The 22999-nt window shown below is 34.6% G+C and overlaps 1 protein-coding gene across 3 annotated transcripts in view; it reads left to right on the top strand.

The window, feature by feature from the left end:
* The window catches only part of NLGN4X (neuroligin 4 X-linked), a 162378-nt gene that overhangs the window by 48285 nt on the left and 91094 nt on the right, over positions 1-22999 (top strand). For all 3 annotated transcript variants that reach the window (XM_019007861.1, XM_015638624.3, XM_015638619.3), the window contains one exon: positions 3590-4435. In XM_019007861.1, the coding sequence (XP_018863406.1) occupies positions 3964-4435 (472 nt within the window). In that variant the 5' untranslated portion in view covers positions 3590-3963. The remainder of the gene's footprint in view (positions 1-3589; positions 4436-22999) is intronic.

Raw genomic sequence — 22999 nt, forward strand, 5'->3', positions numbered from 1 at the left:
TTTCTATTTAAGATTAATCCCTAATTGAAATCTGTGTCTATTTACATCTTACAACATTTTAAACGATGTATCTAGCATCATAGCAGAGTTGTCAAACTTCACACATTAATAGGTAGCATGCATTCTTCCTTACCTCTCAATATTATTACTGAAAGTTATTTTGTGTGTCTTTGTGTATGAACATGCTTACACTTCACATGTGAAACTAACCTTAGTAGTAACCTTAATTTCTTAATTAAGGAATTAACCTTAATTTCTAACCTTAACTAACCTTAATTCCTCTAGTAATTTCAATAAACTGAAACGTGTGATATTTTCTGTCAAACTGGGCAGGAATCCCTCCCTAAGCAAGATATTTTTTCTTTTCTTGCCTCAGTCGGGGTTCTTTACCTCAGTATAATACCAAAACCAGTTGTCCTGAGGGTGCACAGCTCCCAGAGCTAGAAGCTGGGTTAGTATGGAGAGCTGAGTGGAGCCCCCTTAATCCAGGAGGAAATGGTTAGTGACCTGGTACTTATTACCTATAGCAAATTAGACACACACAAGTCTATGGGCTCAGATTGCATTCACCTGAGGAAGCTGGTGAAAGAGTTTATCAAGCCACTTTCAACCATTTGCCAGCAGTCCTGGTTAACTGGAGAAGGTGAGGATGATGGAAAATTAGAAAATGTAATGCCCAGCTACAAGAAGGGTCAGAGGGTCGACCCAGGGAACTACAGGCCTGTCAGACTGACCATGATACTGGGGAAAGTCATGGAGAAGATCATTCTGAGTGCCATCACATGCTGTGTTCAGGACAGGCCGCAAATGAGGCCCAGATGATACTCACAAATGGGTTTACGAAAGGCAGATCCTGTTTGACAAACTTGATCTGTCATAAAGTAACCTGGCTGGTGGATAAGGGAAAAGCTGCAGATTTTGTTCATCCAGACTTCAGTGAAGCATTGGATAGTGTCTCCCACAGCATCCCCCTGGGGAAACTGGCTGTTCATGGCTTGGATGGATGCCATCTTCATTGGGTGAAAAACTGGCAGGATAGTTGGGCCCAGAGAGTGGTGGTGAATGGAGTTAAATCCAGTTGGCAGCTGGTCACCCTGTGACCAGTGTTGTTCCCCAGTTTGGGGCCAGTTTAATGCCTCTGTTGATGATTTGGATGAGGGGATTGTGTGCATCCTCAGTAAGTTCACAGATGATACTAAATGGGATGGGAGTACTGATCTTCTGGACCATAGTAAGGCTCTGCAAAAGGAACTCGACAGGCTGGATTGACTGAGGACAGTTCTATGGGGATGATAAGGCCAAGGGTCAGGTCCTGCAGTTGGGTTGCAAAAACCCTGTGAATGCTCCAGCCTTGAGGAATAGTGTCTTGAGAGCTGCTCAGCTGAAGGGGACTTGGGAGTGTTATTTGAAAGCTGGCTGGATATGAGCCAGCGTGTGCCCAGGTGGCCAAGAAAGCCATACTATTTAGTACGTCACATTTTTCACAGTTGTATATTATCTCTGCTGTATCAGCTGAAGATTTCCTTCATGTTGTCATTTTTGGTTGTCTCCCTACTGGTAATTGTTTATTTGTGTTTATTTGTCATTACTAATTTCTTTTCTTCTTTTGTTTCCTCTATTTTTCACATGTTTGCCCAGAAAATTTTTTTCTCTATCCATCTTTCATCATCTGGATCAATGTGTTTCCTTCCATCTGGTCAATTTTCTTATTGCTGTATTCCACATTTCTTAGAATCTCCTTCAAAATTTCTGCAGTGTGAGTGTCAAGGGAATAAGATCTGTTGCTCATCCCTAAGCACAGATTAAATCCTCAGTTGGATATAACTGGAAAATCTGATTTGTGCTGCATGATCAGTAAAGAGTGCTGAAGTCAGGATGGGACAGAGCAAGAGGAATGCTACTCAAAATCAGTCACCTGCTGCTGATTTTCATTGTTAAAGATGGTAGGAAAAATCAGACGAGAAAGTGACACTTGAGGAGGAATTTTGAGTGACCCATAGCTGTCTGACCACGAGCAGCTGAAGTGAGGCTGCCCATGGGGGATGACCCAGGAGCTGTGGGCACTGCAGAGCTGGCAGAGCAAGACTCTGAACTCCTAAGGCCCCACATTGTGGGTGGTCTGAGAACAGGGGCAGGACTCTGCCATCACCCAATGATCATCAGGCCAGTCAGCGTGAGGAGTCAGGTCCCAGGTCTACCTGGGGACCCAGTGAGGACAATATCCAGACTGGGTGTGAGGTTGGGCATAGGGCTTCTTGCAGCATAGCTCAGGGACTGATGACTCTGGTGGTGCCCTTGGGGACATGAAAATTAGAATTGTTAATGATTTGTCCTTCAGGAATGGTGCTCAAATTGCACCATAGAGAAAATGACAGTAGAAATGTTGGTCCATTGGCACCCAGTAATATGTATCTGGTATTTTTCTGGCGTCTGGTGTTTCACCAGTTTTGTGGTGAGTCCTAAAATGAAGAATTCCAGGAGTTTAAAGAGAATAAAATATCTTTCAAATTATTTTCCATTCTGAGTTCTGTCTGAAAACAGGACCTGCTAGTCCACTTATATATAATTTTGATATATAAATTTGTTCATCCAAACAATTATAAGGTATCAGTGTCAGTTTCCTATAACAAGGGATTTTTTACTTGTGGAATTTTTTACCTGTGGAATTGTTGTCTGTGCTTTTGAGCTGAGTCATGGTTTAAAAGGAAGTCCTTGACTTCTTTGGGCAGGTAAAAGAATGCTGTTGTATGTTTATTTGTACACTTGTAATGGTTAGCATATACCATTGAATTAAAATTTCATTAAAAATTTACAGAATTATTGTATTGTATAGAATTGCCTTCTATTTAAAAATAAAAGTAGGAGAATGCAAGCAGGTAATGTTACATAATTGTAACACTATGTAGGCCAAAAGCTGATTTGAGAGATTGTATCATGCTTTTTTTATTTTTCTTTTAGTTTTCCATTGTTGTATTTCAGACACAGAAAAAAGATATGCCAACCACTAAATCTGTAACTCATTTTGATTGTTCTCACACTTGGTTTGAACTAATTATTTATTTCATTCATTGGAATTTCTGAATTAGATGGAGGTAAATTAGGTTGTCACACAGAAATAATGTCTGTGAAAAATACTCTGTAGTCATCATCTCATAGCAAAAAGAGATTATCCCATACAGGAAATAAAAGTAATGAATGGTTTCTGTGGGAGTGCAAATAGGCTTAAAAAGAAGATTCTGTTTATTTAGGGCAGAAAATATCCTCAAGCTAAAACTTAAATGTGAATCTCTTCCTTTAATCAGAAATATTTGGGCTGTGGTTAGGTTTGGAAGCATACAGAGAAGCAGAAATGTTTGTTTTGTGGTATAGCCTCTAACAAGCCTATGGCTTCAGGTTTAGCTCTCTTAACTTACATGTCTTTGGAAACACATAGCTAACCATGATGTTTAAAGTTCATAGAAACTTTGTGGGCCTTGTCATGGAAGTAGTGTGTGAATATAATTTTTGGTTTATTTATTTATTTATTTTAGGTTTATGTCAACATAAATTTGTCTATTGATTTGAATTGCTTGTTTTCTCTTGGCCACAGGCTGACTGAGTGGCTGGACTTCACTGAAAGGAGCCATTTCACTGAGGCAGTGGAATAACTGCAGTTATCTCACCACTCTACTTGTTGGGAAGTGCTGTGCGTTGCCAGGATTAATTCAACACTAAAGTCTGGGATGGGCCTTAGGGGCAAACATTCCCTTGTTTCTTCTGACATTGGGATTTGTCTACAGCCGGTCAGCTGAGGCACCTACCACGTATCAACTTTTTTTTTTTTTTTTTTTGGTTGTCTGGGAAAAGATATATTTTCCCTTGCTTCATCTCCTTTTGACTACTTTTTTACTAGTTTTAATTTTCCTTGACTGATTAATTTCTCCTGGCTGTGGAAAAAGAGCCCTGCTGATGTTGATTTAAATAATGTCGAAACCAATGGGACTCCTATGGCTGCCTTTGATCTTCACACCAGTGTGTGTCATGTTGAATTCTAACTTCCTCCTGTGGATAACTGCACTGGCTATAAGATTTACCCTCATTGATGGCCAAGCACAATACCCAGTTGTTACTACGAATTATGGCAAAATACGTGGTTTAAGAACACCTTTGCCTAATGAGATCCTTGGTCCGGTGGAGCAGTACTTGGGTGTTCCTTATGCTTCTCCTCCAACTGGAGAAAGGCGATTTCAGCCCCCAGAGCCACCATCGTCTTGGACGGGTGTCCGCAACGCCACACAGTTTGCTGCTGTCTGCCCGCAGTACCTGGATGAGAGGTCACTGCTCAATGACATGCTGCCAGTCTGGTTTACAGCCAATCTGGATACTGTGGTGACATATGTTCAAGATCAAAATGAAGACTGTCTGTATTTGAATATCTATGTGCCCACAGAGGATGGTAAGTACCCCGAGACCCGCACTGCAGTATGCTCACCAGTTCTACATGTGAGGAGTGTCCAGGTCTTCAAAGCATCTTACTGAGTTTCATCCATGTTTTATCTGTGGAAATGGATAATGTCTCTGAACATGCATTATTAGTAATACTTTGTAGATTGAATATGCTTGTATGGATTCTCTCTTATGTTTCAGTACAATACCAACCTGCAGTTTGATTGCATGTGGTGCCAGGGTACGTCAGCCAGCCTTAAGTTTACATCTAAAATACAGCAGAGAATCATTCATCAGAGAGGAAGGGGGAAATGAACATCAACCTGAAGTAATATAGTTATTTTTCCATGCATGAATGGTACAAATATTCTGTTACATGCTAATTTTTAAAGGAGAATTTACATATTTTTTCTTTATTTTATAATGAAATTTCTGAGCCTACTGTTAACTCTGCTTGATTTTAATAGTTAATAGAAAATTTTTATAGTAATTCAGTCAGCAGGGGATTTTTTTTGTCTGTGAAACTTTTCAGTCCAACTTATTTTTCTTCATTCACTAAATTTAAAATAAAGTCAAGGTGATTTATTATGCAGATTTGAACAGGTGACTTTAAACTTTCATCTGTTCCGTGCAATACTTTCTCAAGAGGACTATTTTAAATCACTTTCTATAGACAAAAAGGATGAACACAATTGGTAATGCAGAACTCATTGAACATTACATGATCTCAATCTTAAAAATGGTAGCTGTATGTCATGAGGAATGTATCTTTGGTTGTTTTGAACATTATTGCTTCCTATAGGCAAGAAAAATTTTCATCAGGCCCCAAACGAGCTAAGTCTGTTATTTCACAAGGAAATAAAAATATTATTAGCACTTACATTTAATATTCCACTAAAAGATATGCTTTCTGCTAATTAGAATGCAGTTACAGATGTATAACGTGACAGAGTTCTCCCAGATATGCAAATCTCTTCACTTTTGCTGGGGGTTTGATTTACACAACCAAGGCATTGTTATTTCTCAGTAACCATACTCTAAATATGCAAATTTTCTACTTTGATTATTATAATCCTTCTGCCTTGATTGGTTTCTTTACTCAGAATTTCCAAGCTGTCTGCCAACAATAAACATACCACCTTCTTTTCTTTTTCTCATCAGCTGAAGCACAAACTTGAAAGCTAAAAACAAAGGGGTAAGGTTTGGGAATACTGGGAGCTTTGCAAAGGAAAATACTACCAAGCTTCTTTTAAAGGAAAAGTGCTGTGAAAGGAAAGCTGCATTTATGGAGGCTGTGGGTGCATGTGTGTGTGTGTGTGTGTGTGTGTGTGCCCCTGTGTGCAGACAAAGGAGCAGGTCTTTACAACTGAGTTCTTTCCCTCTTCCAGTCTCACTGGACTCCTTCTTACTCCTTGGATAATGACATACATAATTTTTTCCCAAATTTGTTTATGTTCTGGATTTTATCCTTCACCATTCAATTAGTTGCTGGGGTAAGTTTGCCCTGAGAAAGCATTCTGGGATAGGATTTTATTTGTTCTCACTGAAGGAACATCAGATCTCCTAGTTCAGTCTTATTTTAGAATCCAGTTTTAATAATAATATGTTCCTCCAATCTAATAATAAGTTTCATATATTAATTAGGGAATTCAGGATATTAGATATGAAAAGATACATGTGAATGTCTAGGAAAAGAATATTTGATATCAAATGAAAAATAATAAAATATTGTGGGCTGAATGACTAGCAATCTATAACATGCATCTTGCTATAATAACTAATGACATTGTGCTGTTATATATAAAGTAGAAAGGACTGATAAATTTAATTTTACATTCTGGAGACCTTTTTGTTCACTTGTTTTTATAAAAAGTGTGGTTTGCTTTTCCTACTTTTTGATTTTCTTTACTCTAAATAGCATTTAAATGGTATCTGTTTGCTTTTATATCTCCTGTTGAAAATATAAACACATCCATAAAAATATGTAGCTGAATAATGAGAAGACGAAGTTTGTATTAGTGATGAGCTTAAGGTAAGGTTGCTCCTATACGATTTGACAAGCATTTTTTAAAAATTCCATTGGGAAACAAGAAGCTTAAGAATTAATAAATTAAGTACATGATGTTTTAATTGTATGCTGTATATCTTATCACTAATTAATAAAGCTCAGTGGCTTTTTTGGTGAGGCATATATGCAATCTTCCGACCATAAAAATTCTTAAGGGGAAGTGACCTACAGATCACATGCTGTAAGTTAGTGTGTGTCAAAATCACTCTAAACAGTCTTAAATAATAGTCCATACAATCTGATTAAAGATGTTATGCTTCATTATATGAGTCCTAGTTGGCAAAAATAATCCACGTTGTTATGGAAATAGACCATGAAATTAGTTTTTGAAACAAGATTTTGAAGTGAGTGACTTTGAGTTAAATTCACATTTTCAATTCTATCTTCAGTACAGATTGTTTTAAAAGAGCTTTGAAAGTGTTTTCTAGAAGAAAAGTTGTTTGGAATCATCCAAACCTAATAAATGCTCTGAATATGAAACTTACTCTGAATAATTTTTGTGTTGTTTTTTTTTTTTTTAACTTTGGTGAAAACACTAGAACAACTAATGAATTAACTGCAGTCATTTGCAGTGCTTACTTCAAATCAATTCTAGTGAAGAACGAATCAAAATAAAACTCAGCTTTGGGGATTTTTTTTAATTATTTTGTTTTGTTGCAGGTTTTTTTTCATGACATAGAAATGAGCTGTTTCTTATTATATTTGTGTCTTGGCCAAAGGAAACTAAATTTTGATCATGTACTTTCAATAAAGGGTTTAGAAACAAATGCACATACCCCTCCATCTGATTTCAGAATTGCTTCACTGGAATCCTTCCACAAGAAACTAATGGAAAGAAGACTAGAATGCAGTCACTTTAACTAGGTGGATAAATTCAGTTAGTTACAATAAAATAGTTGGAAATGTTACTGCTTTTGCCTGAAGAAGTACCATGAAATTAAATAACATATAAATCTATACTTCCTTAAAATTGTTTGAGCTTCTAGGTTAAGAAATTAAAATAACCTGTTATACAGTCTGTATCTGTGTTAATCCTAGCCTCTCTTTATACCCATAAGGTTCTGGATTTCAAATGTCAGATAGCAGGAGAATCCTGTTGGAATTTCCCATATTAAAATATCCTTGCAAAGCAAAAATTATCTTCCTTTTTAGGGGTTGTCTGTTTTCATTTTAGATGAAAATATTATTTATCATAAAAGCCAATACACTACCTAGCAGAATATTACTGCAATTCTATTGCATGTAGATTTTTATTCTTTTGCCATTTTTCACTGGGCAAGTGTTTTTTGGTATCTCTTTCCTTACAGTTATACTTCTATTTCAGAGTATCTAAGGTAGCTGTAAATTTTCACTGTTTGTTTTGTTTTTCCTTTGGAAGTGAAAAAAGAACTTTGAACCACTGTGTTCCATTGAGATTTTTTATTTTTTCATCAAAAGTATAAATAATATTACAGTTATTTTAAAGACTCTCAATAGAAGCAATAAAAATAAAATCTAAGAAAATTCTTTTGTATGTCAAACCTATAGTAATAATAAATCACTCAGAACTGAAGCAAATGAAATATTTATAGTGAAACTATCATTTTATCCAGTTGCTTTCTAAACATTTGGCTTGATCTTCAGTATTATTTGTGTGGGTGGATAATGTCTAGGCTGCTTTTTCTGTTACTATGAACTGTAATTTTCCACAAGAATACTTGAATGTCAGTTTTGAGGAGGTCATCTAGGGAAATGATATTGAGGACAGTGTGTTTATTATAACTTCAGACTGAATATGGGTTTATCTACACTGGAAACGCTAGATTGAAGAGGACACAGACTGTTAATCGGCTGTGCTTAATCCCTGGTCTTTAGCATTTGAATCTGTGGATTCTGAAGGAGATTGCTAACTCCTATCATAACTGGGGAAAAAAAGTATAACAAGAAAAAAAGTGGAAAAGGCCCTTGATTTGTATTTCTGTCATGATAAACTTCAAAATTTTATTAATAGCAAAATAAGATTTAAAAAAAAAAAAATCAACACAGCAAAACAAAAAGAGCAAAACCCAACAAGAACAAATCTTTTTATTCTTGTCTAAAACCTGTTATATTCAGATCAAAAGAGAAAATAATAAAGATTACTTTTTGTTGTCTTTACTTGATCAATAGTAAGCATATATACTTTTTACTTATTTTGGCATATGGATAGAGTGTACATTTTACACAAGGGTGGAGCTCCTCATCCTCTATGTATCCATTACAGATTAACTAATGAAGTATTTAGCATCCAGAGGTTTGCTCTTGTTTCTTGTTTGTGAGCTCTCGTTTCATTTACTTCAGAATAAATACAGCTGAAGTGACAACAAAAGGTGTGAGACCATGACACTTATTAAGGCTGAATGGGTAGGTGATAATTTTTCATTAGATTCTGGGAACTGACTTGCTCAAGATTAGTGGTATATTTAACTGTGGACTACCAGGAAAAAATAAAGTCTTGTGCAAAAGCAAAGAGATCAACAGTGTTCTCTGGGTGCTGATTGATGAAATATACCTGCAGCTCTTGACTTTGTGTCTATTTGATTAAGAAATAACAAAATGAAGACTTTGAGCAAAGCTGATAGAGAGGACGAGCCTTAGAGTGTCCCTTTTGCATATTATGAAATGTCAAATGTTTGCTTAATACATAATTGAGGGTTTACAGCTTTCTTCTTGCCATTGCTGTTGAATTGCAATGTCTTTAACTTAGAAAAAGTATTTTTTTCAAAATTATTGTAATGAAACATAACTGATAAAAATAGGGGTTTTTTCCTTTTTCTTTGAGGCAAAGAAAAAGGTAGTGTAAATATTGGTCTCTTTGTTTTGATGGCATAGAACAGGAAAAGTAAGCTAATCAATGGCCTCTGTTACTATGAAAAATAAGGGATCATACATAGTGTCATAGTAAGCAAGACAGGTTTAATATGTACAACATTATTTTTATTGAATTATTAGGAAGTGATGCTAATAATAATAGTAACTTGTCACTTCCAAATAAACTCAATTTCCTATATAAGAGATTCTTCTAAACTGTATGTAGTTTTAGGTTTCAGTAGATAAATATCAGATATTTTTCAGGTAATCTTAAAATTTTAATTTTCCTATTATCTCCTCATTACTTGTAAGTAGCCACTTAAGAAATCAAAGTAAGGATTTATGTGTATAGCTTTAAGGAATTAAGAATCCAATATTTCTTGTCTATATGTTTACAGTTTTTATCATTCCTCAAAATCTTTACTACATATTTTAAAAAGTCAATTATAATTTCTGTAATTGGCATAGAAACATAAAGTTTTACTTATGTTTTCTGAAGTATTTTTTAAAAGAAAATTTAATAAATTTATTTACTTCTAAAAATACTTAAAATCTTTTTAAATCATGTTTGGACTTCGGTAGGTAATGTTTAAACAGTTTCATATTGCAAATGATGTTCTGAAAAAAAACCCCAGAAATATAACAAAACTTTGTTTTCAGTTTCAGTGTTATAGGTTTTGTCAGTTGGTTTATTTTTAACCCCCACCTGTTCAGTCAATTTTTTGTCTACTTTGGAAAACTAAAAATTAATTATTAATTTTTTATTATATAAATTCATTTAAGCTTATAAAGACACATATAAAAATACACAAAATAAGACATATCCTTTTGTAAAATGATTGTATTGCTTTCCAGAGTGAGAAGGATTGATAATAGATAATAATTACAATGCAAAATGACAATGTTGGAATTATCACATACAGTACCGTTGAACATAAACATATACTTTTTAGCATCAGAGTGAAAATTGCTCTCCATTGTGAAAGATAAATTCCCTGTTGTGTCAGACTGCCTCAAGCCAATTCTTTCACTGTTAGGGTCCAATATATCCTCTCCTCCTAATCCAGAAATATTGCGGCATCTGTGAGAAAGGAGGAGGCATATGTCTGGCTGTTCTCTGCCTACCAGGATAAAGCTGTGGGTAATCCAGGCCCTTATTTTACATTCTTGCTTTTAACAGTTGCAAATACCTTCTGACACCAAAGAACAGGACTCTAATCTAGATGAAATAAAGTTCTTAAATCCTCAGAGATAAATTCAGATTTAGTTGCTAATTTCAAAATGCTGTCCTTTCTCCCAGGAGCTGCCCATTCCACAGGCACTTTACAGGATTGCACCCAAATGGCCTTCTCAGGAACAGATAGGCAGTGAAGCCTAGCAAGAGGACTCAGCATTCAATATAACTTTAGTTAATCCCAAAAGGATTTTTGGCACTGTTTCCTAGAGTCTCATCATTACCTCATATTGAAAAACTTGCTAAAATGGGGGAGAATGTTCTTTAAAACACTATGAATTAAAGTTTCTTGTGCAAAGGAAAATTGATATTATCCATTTATGTAAAGTGCTTTTTCAATTGTAAAGGCTGTGCCATTTGGCTCAGTGACACAAAAGAAAAAGTCTTTAGTCATGTGGGTCATGAGATGGATCAGATTTTGCTTCATTTTGTCCACTGACTCCCACTTGTCTATTTAGGGTGCTTTTTTTTGTTTTGGTTTGGATTTTTTCGTGTGTGTTTGCTTGGGGTTTCTTTTGTGTTTTGTTTGGGGGTTTTCTTACTTTGTTTTGTTTTTAAATGCAGCTTTCCTCTTCACTCCTGCAAATCATGTCTTTGTACGCTGCTGCTGTTCTCTGTGTGTCATCTTGCTTTCTGTCAAAACACAAATCAGTGTGATACCTGCTAACACTGAGGCAGTTCCTCTGTCCTAGAGCAGTGCAGTGGGTCCCTGGCAGGCAGGTTTTTGAGCGGTGAATAGCACAGAATATGTGCAGTCGGATCTAATCAGTGTCTTGGCCTTACCGTTTGGATTAGCTTTGATTTCCTGTTAAGGCTTTGTAATCTCATTGGTCTTCCTTCAGGTATTTTTTGAATTGGTCTTAAAGTTTTGAAAGGTATTTGTATCTTTTCATTCAAATTTGGTTCCGTTTCCTTTAATTTGCACATTAATTGCAGGTTCAAACAGAACTGACACATGCTGAATGGCTCAGCTAGATCACAAGGCTCATAAATCAGTCACATCTGTGAAAATATTTCAAGGAATTGTACCCACATCAATCTGATGTCATAGGTAGTTTGTCATCCAGGAAAATTTACCGTTCTCTCCTACAAATGTTTAGATAGCTGCAAAATAAATTAACACAAATTTGAAATAAAGCAAATGCTCATTATTTCTTCCTCCGGATTCCTGAAAAAATTTTGGATAAATGAAACAAAGATATAAAGTTCTCCTGAACATGACAGCTTTTTGTACAGTACTTTGGTTTGTTATTGTTTTTAGAGGGAAAGAATATTTCTGGCCTTTATTCAGAGCTTCTTGCTTACAGTTCCAGACAAAATTCTCAGAATGGCGTATAATCAATTACGTATGCTTACATTTAGGATTGTATTAGTTGAATTTATTAGTTGTAATCCAAATAGAACAAAGGAAAAAAAGGAAAAAAAGAAGTTAATGATAGTGAATTTCATTTGTGTATGTGATATTATCATCTGAAGGAATATGGACGAATTTATGCTCTTGGGGTTTAAGGCTTTTTTTAATCTGGACCTTGCTTTTGGTACCCAAGGAGACAAACAATAATTATTATGAAACCGTGAAAATGAACTAATGCTTATAGCTATCTGGTACTGATGTGTTAAAAATCCATTATAATAGAAGGAAATTTTTATTTTACAGTTCTTGCTGTAGGCAAACTTTTAGTGAAGAATGAATTTACTTGCAATGCTAAGCCAAATTCCTACACTATATACATAGAGGATTTTTAGTTACAAATAGATTTCTGGTGCCTCATTCCAAAGTGCTTATAATTGCTGGGTTGATGTTAAATAGATTTTTCATTGACAGGGTGTGACATGTTTAATCTAATGGAGGGAAATTGCTTTGTGCAGTTTCAAATGACTATTCAGTTAGTCATTGGTAATGTTTACAAGCCTTCATAGCTGGAATCATGGATACATTGTTTTATTAAATACACAGAAGGGCAAATGAAAACCCAATCCAAATATGTACACTTCTTCATCTTTCAAATAAATTGGTATCAAATTATCTTTTATGTAGTATTTTTGGGGTGGCCAGGAAATTAAAAAAAAAAAATCATTCTGCTTTTGTAATACTGCCCCCACGGTAGTGCTTTTTCTTGGTTTTCATGCTTGATTCAGACACCAGAGGGAGCACAAGTTTCCAGCAAGCTCATTCTTTCCTGTCCCTGGGAATCACTGAAGGAGACACAAATCATGCTGGTGCATGCAGTAGTAAAACATGTCAACAGGTACTGGTTTTCACTGTATAAACAGATAGGAAGGGATCTGATTCCACCTTTTCCAAGCTGAAAGTTAATAAAGTTGACAGTGTTGATTTTGGTGTTGTGGACTGATGAATCTATACAAAAGATAGAACTTTTCCAAGCAACACATGCACTCACACTAAAGAATTTACACAGAACTATTTTTTTAATCATAAAATAATAAATGTTTGGGTAATAAGCTTACTGGAAATGTACCAGTTTTTAACTGAATAAACTTGCGAGGCATTCAATGGCAGAGGAGATTTCAAAGTAGAGAAATTGATCTGTTTTGTTGGGTTGAATTAGTACAAACATTCCTGCTTAAGAAAGTATTGATTTGGTCCTTCCATTTCAAAAACAAAAGACACTAAATAAGTATTTTTTTTTTTTTAATGAATGCCATTTTCTTTTCATCTTCTGTTTTACAGTTATACAGCTCAATCATGTAAAGTGCCAAATGTGTTTTGATTTGCCTCCTTCTATTTCACCGAGACAAAAATGTTAAGCATGTTGAAGTTTCATTCTAACTTATAGCATCTTTTAAGTTTTTGCTATCACTTTGTTGGAATTTACAATATAACTAAACTATATTATGTCATACAAAGTGCCAAATTGCACAAATGCTGGAGGGTTTCCCCTTCCAAAATACTTTGATTTTAGATTCATAATGTATCTGATTTAAAAAGTCTGTTATTTTTTATGGTGCTTTTCTCATCTCCCTAAAACATAGACCTTGTTCTGTCCTCAGAGATTGATGTTTAGTGTGGTTCCTTGGGAGTTGGATCAAATCAGATTTTTACTATGATGGTGCATAAAACCATCCCTATGGATTAACTGCTATGCCTTATGCCTTAAAGTATAGTTAGAGAAAGTGAAAAAACTCTGCACAAAAGGAGCTCCGTACGATAATCTCTCCGTGGGAATACTTTAAAGAAAACAAATAGAAGAAATAACTGAATACAAATTAATTCAGTAATGTGAACTTAAAGAATGGGATAAGTTTCTAAAAGTCATACTGTACAGTGCATTCTTCATTTTCATTCTCACAGGGTTATCCATAATGCCTTCAGTGTTATTCCCAGAAGTAAACTGTGGTAGATGGATTAAATAGGTAACTTTTATTCTTAACTGTGTCCATTTTCACAATAAACTGCTGAGAGATATCCTTGCTTTTTTCCTTCTCTATCCAATTTTACTATTCCATGTAACCGCTTCTTACCTACATTGGCCACTATCATTTTACAAATTAATCCCTTTGCTCACTGTACAAAGTAATACTGTAAAGTAAGTGTAAACTCAATTTCCATCTCCAAAAATGGTGTTACTTGCATATTCTTTCTTATTTATTTTTTTATCAAAGTCACACACAGGAAGCAGCAGTAGGTGAGAAAACAGCAACTATTATTCTTAAATAATTTTAGAAGGGATTTAGGAATATATAATAAATATATTTATTTATAAATAAATAAAATTTATTTATTCATAAATAATTTTATGTATATATTAGATATGCAGTGAATGTAAAAGGACCAGGCAAAGACAGAAACCCTGATTTTCTTTCGTGTATTAGTCCTTCCGTACTGGTCTCCTTCAGTGGGCTGCTCAGCAATGCTTGCCAAGCTGCATTTGGCCAGTAGGATAGTACATGGTGATCCTAATGCACCCTGCTGTATTAAGTTGGGGTTTGCTTTAATTTACTTCTTGTAGTTTTCTGTTGTTTTCTTTTTTTATTTTTAGTTAAATAGTTCTTCGTTTAGAAGAATTTTAGTTGTCATCATGAAGTGCTCACCTCACACCCCATGTATAAATATGCCCAGTAAGTATTTCAGATATTGCAAGAACCAAGGGGAAGGATGATGTTCAGATACTGACTTTTGCAGGTTTTCTTAAGTGTCTATTCTTTAAATGCATACAGTTCTGTATAAAAGTGCTTGAGCATCTAGGAAGGCTGTGAAAGTTTTCCATCATGAAACACTTATCCTGCTTTAGTTCAAGTAGTAATTTTCATTTTTTAGCACCTTTAAAACTGTGGCCTGAAATGCTTAAGTTAATTTTCTATTATTCTTAAATAAATTAAGAATTTAGTAAGTAACTATAAGTTTTGAAAGTATCAGCATGTATCACATTTTTAAAAATATTATGCAATTAATAGTTGGTTCCATTTTTGAGTACTGCTTCTGGATTTGTTGCTTCATAATACTGTATCAACCTTCTAAATGCAGGCTATTTTAACATGCCTGTTTTGCATATCAAATTAATACAATAAATCAAAATGGCTTAGTGTTGGGAATATTAACTTGATTCTTTCAATTTCTAATATAGAGCTTTTGGATTTGATTGTCTATGTTAAGTCTCTTTGTCTTCTTGTGATCTTTTTTCCTATTTTGTCTCAACACAAATGATAAGGTAGACACTGTTAGTTCCTAAAACCAGTTATAAAACAGTTATTTCTACATTATAAGTGGACCTAGTTTAAGCATTTTTTCCTTCATGATGTACTAAGTGAAAGTATTTTTTAGCACAAGCAATTTTAATTTTTCTTTTCTCTTTTGTGACTTTTCTGTTTCTTTTGTAAGCCTAAATTGGAGCTACTAACACCTGACACTTTCCCTACCAATTTTTCCATTTCTTATACAGATTTATTGCAAGACTTTTTGTTTAATACAGAGATAAGAAGAAAAATTGTCTGGGTTGTTGTTTTTTTTGTTTGTTTGGGGTTTTTGTTTCTGTTTTTTCTTTAGTTAATTACCAAAACCACTGTATTGCTTGGAAACACTGGCACTGAGGCATTCTGAGGTCTAATAGAAAGAGATTTGAGATCGATCATCTGTTGCCTTTGTGCCTTGGTTTTCCATTTAGAAAATTAGTATCACAGGATTTTTTTCTCAGATTAGGATTAGAAACAACTGCAAGAAGGAAACACCTCTGGGTGAAAAAAGGCTCAAGTTACTTCCCATATACTTATAACCTAAAAGACTGTATTCCTTTCTTTGTGTGCGTGCACAGCTTTTTCTAGGATCTGTCTTACTCCCCTTGGTGATCCATTTACTGGCAGCACTTTGCATTGTATTGTAACCTCCAAGCAAAACTCTGAAAGGTCTAAAGGGCAATAGATTTGGCAGCCAGTGTACCATGATGAATTTAAATAATTGGGTAAAGAAATTTAAAACTAAGGTATCTAGAGTTTGATTGAAGCCTTGCTATCAAAGTTTGCATTTAATTCTTTACTCTCAATATTCACAGAGTAATCAGAAATGAGACAGCAGATAGAATTTTTCCAAAAGATTTTTTCCAAGGAAAAGGAAATAAGGAAATAAGACTTATGCCAGAAGAAGATCCCAAGGCATTTAAATACTGAAAGGTGGGGAAAACTTTGTGATTGAGTAAGGTGTATAAGCTCTCATTGTAATCTCTTTTAATTCAGAAGGGATCAGCTAAATTTCTGAGGAATGAAAAAAGGTTGTTACTAATACATGATGCAGACTTAATAGGCTTCTCATAAAGTTTACTGAAAGCAAGAAGTCAGAAGTGGATTTTGGAAGAATGTATGCTCTTTGCAGATGAAAAAAAATGGCTTGGAATGCTTCTGTGAGTCCTTTAATTTTCTTCATTCTCTCTCAGCTAATAAAGATATTACTCTTGAGTACAATATTAAGTGTTTGCTCTAACAAATCTGCCAGGTGACTATGATCTAGCTGGCATAACCCTTGTAGACCATTCTGAAATTAAAACATTGCATGACCTATAAGCCCCCTCCTGAGAAAGGACCTAATGGGATATGTACTTTTATGCTGAGTCCAGAATGTTGGGAACACTAGATGCATTCTTTATGCACAGAACTTGTTTAGTGCCGTTTTCAATCAGCTAAGATTGTGTAGATCAAAGATCCTAACCCATAGTGACTTTTTTTACTTTCTTGTGGCTGCAAAACCATCTTTGAGGGAGCAACAAACTACCTTTTTTTTTTTTTGAGTTTAATTCTTCAGAGACATTCTATTTTGCATGCAGCACTCTTACTTTGTGTTGAACTAGAATATGTTGGGTGTATATAACTAGGAGGTGGTTGTTAAAAATATCCCACCTTTCCCCAGTTCCCATTACCTTAATTTATTTTAACCAAATACCATTTGGTTATGTATTCCCTGGCTTTATTCCTCTGATCAGTTAGGTGTATCCTTGTCTGCAACCTTGATAAGACTCCACAGTCCAAATGGTTCCATGGAGGACATGTCTCCTTGCAACTGGCAAGTGCATTTCTCCATCTTCTCCACAATTTAGGATTGGAAAAGATTTCAAACACAACTGGGGCCTTGCAGTATGAGAGACAGCTGCATGAGTTGATGATGCACTTTCTTAGTCTATTATGAATGCCCTGAATTTTAACCTAGTTGTAAAAAAAAACATTAATAGAGGATGTTTAAGCTAATGGATTTTATCCAAGTTTGTTGTGAGTTTAAGGCAAGCACACTATGAACAGCCAGTTTATCTAATGTGTTGTAATGGTCATGGTTCACACCCTGAAAATTTAAGCATGTGTCAGCTTTAGTAATCAAGATGACATATGAATATGTAATTTCTAGTTTTATGCTAGCCATATCTGAAGACAATGTGAACTACAGGTGAAACAGAATAAAACAGTGAGCCACAAACATAAACCAACATATTGATCATATTGAGCACCACACTCATGTGACATATTGATAGGCAAATGAGAAGACTTTCTGGGATGATATTTAATAAGATAAATTAATAATAATTAAATATAACATATATTACATACTATATAATATAATATATAATGTTATATATTAGATATTAATTATATATCCCATATTATATTATTATATATTATATATAATTATATATACATATGCATATATATATATATATATAAAATCTTATTTATAAATTAATAAGATTTTAGTAATTTGGAAATTATGTGTAGATTGTACCTGTGATTTGCTATGTTCTTCTTGGAAATTTTAGACCTGCATTTATTAGCACTTCTTTTTTAGCAACACAAAGCATGATATATTCCTGCAGGCTTAATGCCACTCAAATATAGCCTATGATAATTCCAGAAGTTTACAAACAGATAGTTTTAAGAGCCTTACCTATTGTTTTACAAAAATATGTTGGCTTGCCTGTAGCCCAGAAATTATATGTACCCTTGGGAATTTTTCATGAACAGTCAAAATGCACTAATCTCTTTGCCTGATAATCACTTTGAAAATTACAGTCATGTTTGATTGACATTTCCTGCAAAATTACCTATATACACTGATAATTTGTATTAAACTTTAGTACTCCCTGCTGCATAATAGGGTAGCATAGATAAGCTCTCAGGTAAGAGAGATAAGGACAAACTCTACATTTTTTGCTGAAAACTTACATTTCTTAGATAATGACTGACTAAAGAAATGAGTAGAGAAAAATGTTCCTTTATTCTCTTAAAAGGGCTGAAAGTGCTCCAGCTTGGAGGAAGGTATTTTGAGGAAGCTGGTAGACTTCACAAGTTTCCATCTAAAGGAGAGCTTCTGTTGAGCACAGCAACTTTCATGGGTGGAGTTGTAAGCTCTGTTAAAAATATAAGCACTGTTTCCTTAAGGGCAGCAGACAGTAAGTGGAATCTTGTGCAGTCTGCTGTCTGAACATCCAATAAAGGAATATCTGATGGCAGCCAAGTCCTGCAGAATGCCTAAGTTAAATACTTGGGCTTAATGATGGAAAAAGCTGCTTTGGGGAACAATCCAAAGCTCTAGCAAAGCGGGGAAATGCTCACAGTTACCAAATGGTCATGACAATACATTTCTCTACTTTGGACCTGGCTGATCAGGACTGATTTCCTAGACAAGGTTGCTAAAGGAGGAAGCAGCAGTGACAGCAAAAAAAGCGATTTTCACCATCACAGGGAAGCCTGGCCTGAATTTCTACCAGAACAAAGAGTACACAGGGAGCATCATTAATCCTCTCTGGTGAGACTGGACCGTGGCAAAGTAGATCTAAGCTGCTAAAGCCTACATTTTCCCAGAAATAACAGTACAGACACTAGAGGACAAGTGGATAAAAAGAGTTGTGATAGGATACAGACATTTCATTATAACCTTTCCCACTTTTTTTTTCCTAAGCAACACAGCATCTTCACTATTTCTTAGCTGTGTTCCCTTTAGTATGTCTGCTTTTTTTTTTTTTTTTTCTCTGCAAATAAGGTACTTTTCTGAATCAACCCTTAGCTTTTTATTTTCTCCTTTTTGGACTTATATTCACAAGTCTGAGTGGGCATTTTTGGTAGTTTTTATTTCATCTTTTAGTGTAGGCCTTAAGTAGTCCTTTGTTTAGCCATAAGTATATTTATTTTATCTATAAATGTAATAATCTATACTATATTGAGATTGAGATATTTTCTAGGGTTTTATGTGCACTGAGAAATAAACTGCAAGTATCATTTCACTGCTGCAAACTGCTTTACTATAAGAAAGAAACTCCACTCCCTGATCTGACTCAGTTAAATCAAACTTACGTTCTTTTGCTGATCTGATTCAGTAAAATCAAACTTATGTTCTTTTGCTGTACCTATCCTGTAGATAAATAGATTATTTCTGTCTTTAGAGTTGTCAGTCTAGCATATTAATGAACAATAAAAAGGTTTAAAGCTGTTAAATTAATACTAACATACTCAAAGCCTGGACAGCAGCATTCAAGTTGTATGACAGTTTTATCCATTTTATGAAGGCCTTTCTATGATCCTTTTTATTCTTGTCTTTTTTAACAAACTCTTCAATATATATATACTCATATATACTCCTCCCCTCACCCCCCAATAATTTTCTGTTTAAACTACACTGCATATAATGTCAGTAGTGGTCTTTTTTGTTGACAATAGTATGTATAAATTTAGCTTCAGAACTAAGCAGGATAAACTTCAGTAGAAAGTCCTTGTATTAAGGATGTACATTGCCAATAATTAGTGTACTGCAATTAGTATATTATATGTATATTATATGTATAATATGTGTATCTATATACTATTCTACTATTATAGTACAGTATAGATATCCTGCATGACACTTCAAAGAAGCAGGAGGGGGTTTAATTTTGGGTAGTCCTGACTTAAACACTGACAGATCTAGACTGTTTAATATGGTCATGCTGGTAGGACTGCCAATTGTTGCAGTAGAAAAGGTAAAGTTCCTGAGTCAATCCTTGCTTTCCTCAGAGGAAACATTAGTTGCTTGATGAAAGGTGTTATTTGTAAAGAATAACATATGTAATCTAGTATAAAAAAGCACCAGGAAATTGTCAATTATGCATGTAACACAAGGCAGTATTGATTACCACTAATAACTGAGAGCAGCAGAACTCTCGTGGACTAAATTTACTCCCTGTCTGTGATGTAAGAACAAAACAATCACATGAATAAAAACATTAGATACAGAATAGAGCTGAAAGGACTTTTCTCATTTATGACTCTATTTAAAGCAGGAGTGTAAATGCTTTTGCATAGAAAAGAATTTTAATGGTGGAATTAGAGTAAGAAAGTATTTCTTGACTTTTTGTATGAAACATTTACTGTGGTCTAAGGATAAATTCTTGTTAAACATTGAACTTTGCTTACTGTTACCTATTTTGGTGACATATATAGTACAACTAGTGTTTTATTATTATTATGTTGGTTTTGACCAAACAGTAATTCCAATTCAACACAACAGTAATTCCAATGATGCAATCATCTGTCTGGATTTTTTGGAAAAGAGAGATAGTTCTTTTTGTAGTGGGTATGCAAAATGAAAACAAACTAGCAAACAAACAAACTATTGTGGGGATACCAGCTTCCTTCAAGGCTTAGTATGGTAACTTTGTATAAATATTCAACTCTAGTGCTACAGGTATGTCCACAGAATTGAATGCTAGTCAAAGTTGGATGAAGCAGGACACTGGATTTATAAGAGCTTACATTGAATATGTGTCCTTCATGCATATGTGGCAGCCTTCCCTGCTGCTTAATTATATCTAACCAGCTGTACAATTTTACTTTTTTGTTGTTACCCAAGAATATATATCAGAAAGTCTCAACATTACAAACGACAGCCCAAGTGAAGCCTGCACATGACATCCATCCTAGACAGAGCTGGCTGTGGTGGAAAGCCTGAGGGCAGCAGTGTGGGTGTAGTTCAGAGCAGGGACGTGCACCCCATGTGTGAGCCTTTCACCACTGAGCTCCCTGCAGGTACAGTCCACAGGAACTGCTCCGTGCCAGGGGTGTGAGAGGTGTCATTACAGCCAGAGATCGTGAGGCCACTATGATTGTCACTGAGGAATAGCAAAAGAGCATGGCATTTGGGATCTCAACTGGCTGAAAGTAATACAGATAGATAAATAATGAGTATGTTTACTCTGAGCGATAAGAATGGAATGGTACAGATGAGGAGGATTCAAATACTGCAGCTCATACTTTCATGGTGCATTTTCAGTGATTTTCATCTACTTTAGCTGAGTTTTCTAAAATAAACTATATATGCATATTTTACACTTTTGCATATATTTTATACTCCATATATATTTGTGTATATATATATATGTGTGTATATATATATATATATATATATACTTATCTTTGAAGAGCTTTCAACTAAGAGGCCATCCAAAATATAGTTTATAAATTTTTATTTGGTGTTCTAAGTTGTAGTGCCAGTTTAGGCCTGTGAATTACACTTCTGTATGAATCAATTTTTGTAACAATGTGGTTTGCTTTTACAAGGGAAAGAGAACAATAATCTTCCTTTTTTTCTTGTTCCTAGTTATTAGAAAAAATAATAAAAATAGTATTCAATAATGAAGTCAAATAATAGCTTAATTTTTTTGTAAATGATAATAACTGACAGCATTGGAGATTCATTAGAAACAGATTATTTGGTATACAGGTATTCATTTAAACTAATGCTACATTTACCTCAGTTGTACCTGAGAAAGCAAGCCTTCATTGATTCATTAAATTGTGAAAAAAAATATTGCATTTGTAATAACAATGTAATAATAATGATAATAATAGTAATAACGTAGTACTTATTTCTACTACTAATAATGTAATAGTAAAGCAATTTTTCCCACATCAGGGATTTTTTGCCCTGAGTAACCATTGTTATTTGACAGTACCAAATTACTGGTAAATGCTCAGAGCAGACTCCATTAAAACAAAAAGAATCTGTTTGTTAAATAGAGGGTTTAACTTCCTTCATTTTTTAAAGAAGCTGCATCTAGACTACGTGTTGTTTTCACTTATCAGACTTAATTAGAGTAAGTAGGAAGAATGTGATAGAGTTTTTCTGCTTCTTGTCATCAATAAGCCTGTTTGGTTTTAGCCCAGGGATATCTTTATCCTGCTACTTCATACATGGCAGACAATGTCTTAGGGACTCATGGAAGCTGATTATTTTTTCCCCATATTTGAAACTTCTGTTTCAACTTGTGTTCTTCTGAAAGGTAATTTAATTTGCGTTTTAGTATTATAGGGTTTTGTTTTTTTCCCATTTTCTGTCCAGTTATTGCTTTACCACTTGTTAATGTAATCTATAGGGTTGGTTGTTTTTCTTTTAAGTAATAAACTGGACAGCAGAAATGACAGGATCTTTGTTTATAAGGGAATTGTAGATATACATATTAGAACTAAACCACTTACTGAGGGCTCATAAGTCCTTCTTGTCACTTATGGCACTTGCAGTATAAATTGCTTCCTGAGGGAGGTTCTTCTCTCTAGTGCCTATTGAGGCTTCCTTTTTAGAATTTTTTTTTCCTTAATTTTTTTAGGTTTAGAAAGTCAGGATTTTTGTGTATATTACTCAGGCTAAGTTCTCTGCTCTGTAATTGTCTGTTATATTTCTAACATTGCACAATAAATATTTATATCTGTGAGTAATTGCATTGATTTCACGCCATTCCTAGTAATTTAACATGTAGTATATGGAAAAACAGCAGAAATCTCATTTTGAGTTCAATAAGGGTTTAAACCATATTCACAAAGATTGAGACATTGATGTGTACAAAAAACCCCTATGAAATAGTTAAGGATTGTGAAAACTGATTCTTGGAGTGGGAGCTACCTCTAGTAGTCACTTTTCTTTTTGTGAAATAAATTTTTATTGGTTTCTAATTGATTTGGTGCAGTCATGCATGGCTTTATGC

This window comes from Parus major, chromosome 1, assembly GCF_001522545.3.
Source record: "Parus major isolate Abel chromosome 1, Parus_major1.1, whole genome shotgun sequence".
NCBI lineage: Eukaryota > Metazoa > Chordata > Aves > Passeriformes > Paridae > Parus > Parus major.